This window comes from Ammospiza caudacuta, chromosome 2, assembly GCF_027887145.1.
Source record: "Ammospiza caudacuta isolate bAmmCau1 chromosome 2, bAmmCau1.pri, whole genome shotgun sequence".
NCBI classification, from domain to species: Eukaryota; Metazoa; Chordata; class Aves; order Passeriformes; family Passerellidae; genus Ammospiza; species Ammospiza caudacuta.
Genome location: NC_080594.1, coordinates 94,857,577 through 94,864,740, shown reverse-complemented (window position 1 = coordinate 94,864,740; position 7,164 = coordinate 94,857,577). Strand labels below are relative to the sequence as shown.

The following is a 7,164-nucleotide window of genomic DNA, read 5'->3' as shown; positions in this document are numbered from 1 at the left end:
TTATTTTCCTGATTCCTTAAAAGTAGTAAGGCCCAGCTTTATCGAAGTTCTGAAATGTTTGTACTTTATTATTTTATTGAGATTATAGTGATGTAATATGCTTTTGCGACTTTGATTGCACTTTCTGTTCTTAATTTTAAATGTTTTAGCTCTTTGTGTTATTAAACCCTAGCCCACAGTCAGTGAATAGTAACTTTGGCTTGCATTTCATGCACTGAAAAAAGAAATAAACCAACCCACAGACAAATTTTCTCGTTTCTCTCTGAAACAGAGATGGGAGGGCTTTTAACAAATGAAGGTAGTGCATGAGTGTGTTTGCCATGTTCCCTTGCCATGGAATCACAGAATGGCCTGGCTTGGAAGGGACTGTAAGGACCAATGGCTCCGAGCCCTCTGCCGTGGGCAGGGACATCTTCTACCAGGCCAGGCTGCTCAGAGCTCATTCCATGTGTTGGTGGTGGCTGGCTTGGATAGCTGGAGTTGTGACTGCTGCTGCCTTGTAGGAAAACAAGATTCTGTCTTAGACTGCTTCCAGATGCCTGTGTCTATGTGCTGGTTGCTGATTAAGGCTGCTGGCCCAATGATCAAGACTAAATAATTTTTTAGGGAAATACCTGCTGTATTGATGATCTGTTAACATGTTGTGTGTGATGTGAGTCTTTAGAATACCAAGTACAAAATTTTATATATTATGTGTAACTTTGTGGTGTGAGGGGTTTTTTGAGGGTTTTTATGTTTGTTTGGATTTTTAAAAGAAAATATAACTGTTATTTTGTGCAATAATGTCAGTAGTGTTCCTTCTAGGTTCTGATGGAAGGAAATTAATTTTTAAATTCTATCCTGCTTGGTGTTAAAATTAAATGCAGCAGTTTAGGTATAGATCTTCAAGTAGTTCCTGGGAAATGAACTTATGAATGAATTGATTTAGTGGTTTTGTAATTTACTTTAAAATCTTGAAGATCCCTAATAGGTTTTGAAGTAAAGTACCTCAAGGCCCCACAGCCTTTTAGGTGAAGGAGGTTTTTGATCCAAACCAGTAGCACTCAAAAGTCCATGAAGTTTTGCTGTTCTTTCTTCCACAATTATGATTTATAAAGTAATCTGATTCAGTTAGTTTTGTATTTTTATGTTTGTTGAATGTTTGTAGTTGAATTTGTTAATGCTTCTGAGACTTTATAAATAACAAATGATTATGATACAATGTTTTAGGATAGGTTTTAGAAGAGACAGGAGATTTACTGACAGCTAAGAATAATGGGTTCTAGTGCTGGGTTGAAATGCAGCCTGTGACATCATGGCCTGTTATTTGTAAAGGCTTTTCTCTCATGTAAGAAGTGCAGATGAGTACCATGTGAAGTGACTAAGCTTTCCAGTCACTGCTTTTAAAACAAGATGCTATCTAGGAAATAGTCAAGGGAAAAACAAAAATCTGTCAGTAGCTTGGACTGTTTCTTGGTTTTCATAAACGTTGAGTGAAGAAGACTATGTGTGTTCTGTTAAACCTTGTGGTGCAGGCAGCAGTCTTGGATTTATTTTCTACATTTCTGTGATCTAACAGCCCAACATTACCATGTTTGATAACTGATTGGTACTGTCTTGCAGCCTGCTGTGCATCCTGGAGATGCAGAAACCATGTAGCAGAAAGCTTTGAGCAGCTGTGGATGATCACTTTCTCCCAAGAGGAGTAAAAAGTGAAGGATGAAGGCGACTGGATTTATTTCCCTGTGGACGTTGGTTTCGCTGCCTTGTGGCCCGTTAGCCAGCCCTGCAGAACGTGAGGATGTGGTGAAACATGCCATCAAGCTGCACCGTGGGAAGGGGGCTGGCATCACTCAGAGGAAGCAGTGGGTGTTGGAGAGCTGCAGAAAACTCTCCGGTCTTCTTCGCCAAAAGAACGTTGTTCTCAACAAGCTAAAAAACGCCATAAGAGCAGTTGAGAAGGATGCAGGACTGTCTGACGAAGAGAAACTTTTTCAGGTGCACACCTTTGAAATCTTCCAAAAGGAGCTAAATGAAAGTGAAAACTCAGTCTTTCAGGCAATTCATGGCCTTCAGAGAGCTCTACAAGGCGACTACAAAGATGTTGTAAATATGAAAGAAAGCAGTAGACAGAGACTGGAGGCCTTGAGAGAAGCTGCAATTAAGGTTGGTTTCCCATGTTTGTTACTAGAGGGTTCATATTCTACTTGTGATTTTAACTTTATTATGGCACAGTTTCAGTCTGTTTTAATAAAAAAGGGTATCTACATAAAACTTGCAATGTTTACTGTTTAATGAAGTATTTGTTTTCATTAGTAAATTTACAAGTAATTCTGGTATAGAGCTTAAAACTTATTGGCAGTCAATAGTTCTTGTCTCAAAGCTAAGTGTAACCATAAGACCTATGGCAAATATAATGTTAAAGGGAGAAGAATAAGAAGAGTGAATGAGTACTCATAGCAGAGTTGCACTAGACAGGCCAGTGGCACTAGCTGAGTGGAAATAATGCCATCAAATGGTCAAATACTAACTGTTTTTTTCCATTTTAAATGAGAATTGCTCAATCAAAGTCCACAGTTAAAACAAAATGACTTACTGCCTTTCGTTTCCATGTTTATATAGATACAGGTAAAATGGATGTGCAGAACAGTAGGTGATTAGATTTTTAAACTCAGTATTACACTCCTAGCCTAAGAAGTGCAGGTTTGAAATGCAGTGCTTCCAAGAAAGAGTTAGCTGAAATAACTTTGGCAGGAGAAAACACAGATGAGTAACAGTTGAACACAGATACTTCATGGAAAGTTTGAGTTCCCGTGTCTCATTAGGTTGAGCACAATCTGCCACTGTCTTCTGGACTTGGTAGGGCTCGGACTGTGTACTGAAAGTCTCCTATTGAGAGAAAAAGCAATTAAATGTATTTGGTATTTCAATTGCTCTTGTCCTTTCTCTTCTCCGCAACCTCTGGAGGAATGTATTAAGAATTTTCTTTATTTTCTGTCTTCCAAAAGAAGAGGCTGTCCATGCACAAGGGAGCAAGAGAAGGAATAAAAATGTAATTGGCATTTAGCATTTGAGTTGTGAGAGTCTCTGAAGGGCATTTGTGCTAAGAAATGTGCAGCCCTTGACAGGTGAAGTTGGAAAGAAATTATGTGCAGTAAAGGTGTCCAGTGAATTGTGCCAAGATGGGCTGTTGGAAGCAGAAATTAGGATGTGAACTTGGCAGTGTGCAGTGATTCTGTGCAGTGGAAGTGTAGACAGGATTACAGCAAATTTGAATAGGAAATAAATTGGATCTAGATGTATTCCAGTGAACTGCTTTATATGACTGTGTAGTGATACTTTATGGTAGTGGCAGCCTCTGCTGCATAGAAATGTCATAGAAATTGTCATAAGCTTTCCTTGGTTTTCCACCTTTTTTTTCTTTCTCAGAGCTTGTAAAATAGCAGCAGTGAGGCATTCCAGAACCTTCTCTCCCATTTACCTAAATCTTGGTAATGTTACTTTAAAATAATGAAGTCCATTTATCCTTGAACTTGAGAATGGTTCTTCTTCTACAAGGAAGCCTTTGTGTACAATTATGTGTTTTAGAGGTGTGTCCTGTCAAAAGTTTACTTTTGCTGAAGTGGATTGTGCAGGCTTTTTTTGTATTTTCAAAATATTTACTTGAGTGAGCAATCTTTTGCACTTTCCTTCTTATGCCATGCATGTGGTTATTTAAACAGAGTATTTGTGGTTCTAACCTTATAGTTGTTGTATAAAGAGAAGCAAAAGATAAAAATGGCATGGGAAACATATGTTTTGGACTTGTTCTTAGTTCATAAGACACAGTAGGTCCAACTTTGTCCCAGTTTCATTTTACTGTAATGATTATTTTGTTGGTATACTCATAGAACATCTATTTTTTAAACAGTGAATGAACGGAAAATACAAATAAATGTAGGGGGTGCTGGACTCTTCCCTTTATTATTTTATCTCTATTGAGTAGAAATGCTTGGAAGACATTAGTGCTGGGATATGTGTGTGTGTCTGTTGCATTTCTTGCTGCTTCTGCTGCTGTGAAAAGATGTAGTGGGATCATTCAGAGTGTAGGGCAGGAGGAAGTAAGAAAGAAGCACTGAAGATGGTTTCTGCCTTCTTTTGCTCCAGGATCCTGTTTGGAAGTTAAGGAAAAAAACAACAAAATCTCACCTGTTTTTTTAATTAACATCTAATTTCTTGGATGCCTTCTAATCAGACATGGGTGGAAAAAAATGACTTGCAAGTATTGCAAAGATGCAGCCTCTTCTGCATGTGCTTTTGTCTCTGAATACACAGTAGAGAGCAACAGCAACTCTGCATTCTGAGTCAGCATTGCCCCAAAGTCTTGATCTTCATTTTGCTCATGTTTTCAGGTGTGCACAATATTAAGTACACAATCCTTATCTGTATTACTTTGCTTAAGAGGTTGCTTGTTATCCTCGTGATCAAGTGTCTCCAGTCCCAGCCTGAGCTGCAGAACAGTGTTTGTACTCTGATGCACTTCTGCTTAGCAGGTAGCAGGTTGTTTGAATTAACTTTTTGTGGGCACCATTGCCTGTGCTTGTCCCAGTCTACTGCTATCACAGTTGTCTCTTGGTGGAAACAGATGCCACTTTAATAGACTACAAAAACCTTAATCATCATTAATTGAAGGAACTTGCAGCTAAACTCTAATTTTTTCAAAGCTTTTCTACCTTGCTATTCAGGGAAAGTTAACTTCTTTGAAATTAGCCATTATTTTTTATGTAGTTTGCCTTTAGCTCTGTTCAGCCTGTTTGTCTTGGCCAACGGGAAGGACTGAGATGGGCTCCTTGCACCCAAAACCTCTTCCATTTTTGAGGGGAAAGAATTTAACCAGTATCAATTTCACCTTGTGTTCTAAGCTGTTGCTGAATTAGCAGAGAATCTGCAGCTCATATGGGGGCTGTTTCTTACATCTTTTGAGCTGTGTCTGCTAGCAGAGAGCTACAGATAGGAAGTGTTTTTCCTTGAGGCTGTATGAGAATGACTGTGTCTCCTACTTACGTGTTGCATAAGAACTAATTGTTGACATTGAGCCAAACACATTAATAGTTACATTCTTCCCAGCTCCAGTTATTTTGGGCTCTGGGTAACTTTGACCATGAGGATGTAACCGTGATAGTTCTAAAAACCATCAGACACCAGTATTGTGGTTTCCTCACAACCAGAGGCATTCATCCGACTGTCAGCATTTCAGACGGCTTTGGCTGCAGTTACTGGTTGTACTGAACATATTCTTCTCTTGGCATCAAGGAATTGACTGAACTATGTGCATGTTCTTGTGGGTTCCAAGGGGAAAAATGTCCATCTGCAAATGTGTGGAGGAGGAGACAGTCTAGTTATTGAAGCATAGGTGTTTAGGACCATTTAATAAGCTCAGGTTATTGAAGACATCCCTGGAGGGTAGGCAGATAAAACACTCAACCTATGGGAGATCTGTGTTCTCTGATTTCTAACTGGGCATGGCAGGGGCAGGGCATCTGGAGACAGCAACTTGTGTTTTCTGAGAATTGAGTCAGGCCTATAGATGGCATTTTTTTGCCTGTTTTTTTATTTTTTCTTTTTAATAATATTGGCTGTTTAAAAGAGCAGAAGAAGGATCTCTGTCATCCAGGTATTCTCAGCATCCAGAATCTAACTGAAAGGAGCCCTGTCCTTGTGTGTGTTTCCATATAGCTGCTCTTTCAACAATCTTTAGAAAAATAGAGGCATGTAAAGGAAAGAATCTTTTCCCCCCAAAACCCTCAAGTTGTTCTCTGTCAATACACAAAGTATTCTGTTTGGTTACTGTCATGGTAACTGTAAAAGGTGTTAGACCCAGTTGTTAGGAAATTAAGCTTTTTAGTTATCTTTTTGAACCTGAAACATCATAACTTTGTCAGGGAAATTACTGAAATATTTTCACACCATATCAAACCATATCAGCATATTTTCTCTTTTTACTTCAGAAACCTAGTAATGTCAGAAGTTGTCACTGCAAGTTGATAAGAGACCCAAACTGAAATAGGGTGAAAAGTCACATGTTTTAATTCTGATTGGAAAAGTGCTTTTTGGGAAACGTGAACAGGAAGCTTGGCTAGAGTGATTGGCTGCTCATCTCTACCCCAGCTCTTTTTTTCTTCCTGTTTCCACAGTTACTGTAATTTTTGAATACCATAAACAGACCTTTTCCTATGTTTATAAAAGGGCTTATAAAATTAAGGTTCATTGTGCTTTACATCTAATTTGTTTGTTTGTTGTAGATAGTATAGCTATGCTTTCAGGGTATTATGCTTCACTTCAAAAGCATGAAGTTCTAAACTTTATTTGGCTCTGAATTGTTTCCTAGGGTTTCTCAAAGTAAATCCTTTCTTGTATTTTCTGGATCATAACCTTGGGGAAGGTCTGCTGTTTAATGTAATAGAAAAGGCTATTGGTGGATATTTTGTTTGGTTGTTTTGGTTTTTGCCCACTTACCCAATGAAAATTGGCCCAAGAAAAATCAATCTTTAAATATCTTCATGATGTTTATATAGCTTTTGCAATTCCATTGATAAAATGTTTTGTGTCAAAAGAAGCACACATTTATGTCAAATGTTTTTTCTGCTCAAAGGCCTGCCAACACTTTATCTGTGTTGTAAAATTCAACAGGAAGAAATGGAATATGTTGAACTCCTAGCAGCAGAGAAACACCAGGTTGAAGCCCTTAAGAACATGCAGCACCAAAACAAAAGCCTGTCAATGCTTGATGAAATTCTGGAAGATGTCAGGAAGGCAGCTGATAGATTGGAAGAGGAAATAGAAGAGCATGCCTTTGATGACAACAAATCTGTAAGTGATGCTTTAGACTTAGTCATTTCATTGGAGTGCATTTATTTATAGTTGATGTTTGCCCTGTGTGTTTCTCTTGTGTCATATAGTTGTTAGGATTTTAGTGATTGTTAAAGAGTGAGCAAACAGGAGTGATTGCTCCTTTTTGCTAGTGATTTCCGTGGTTTTGATTTGAAGGTGCTCCCTGCAGCTGCCACTTTGACAAGTCCAAGTGTGGTACATCTGAGTGATACAGCCTGTGATAGATGTGACATCTCTGTGGTGGTGGGAACTGTGATGGTTGGACTTGCAGGATATGGAGTTACCATGTTCACTTTTTAATTTTCTTGACAAAGT

The 7,164-nt window shown here is 38.5% G+C and overlaps 1 protein-coding gene across 5 annotated transcripts in view; it reads left to right on the top strand.

Moving 5' to 3' along the window:
- Nucleotides 1-7,164, top strand: part of TMCO3 (transmembrane and coiled-coil domains 3) — a 36,981-nt gene that overhangs the window by 2,557 nt on the left and 27,260 nt on the right. For all 5 annotated transcript variants that reach the window (XR_009276021.1, XR_009276018.1, XR_009276020.1 and 2 more), the window contains exons 3-4: nucleotides 1,603-2,145; nucleotides 6,649-6,828. Coding sequence is in view for 1 of the 5 variants with exons in the window: in XM_058825456.1 (XP_058681439.1) it covers nucleotides 1,699-2,145; nucleotides 6,649-6,828 (627 nt within the window). In the remaining 4 variants the exon portion in view is untranslated. The remainder of the gene's footprint in view (nucleotides 1-1,602; nucleotides 2,146-6,648; nucleotides 6,829-7,164) is intronic.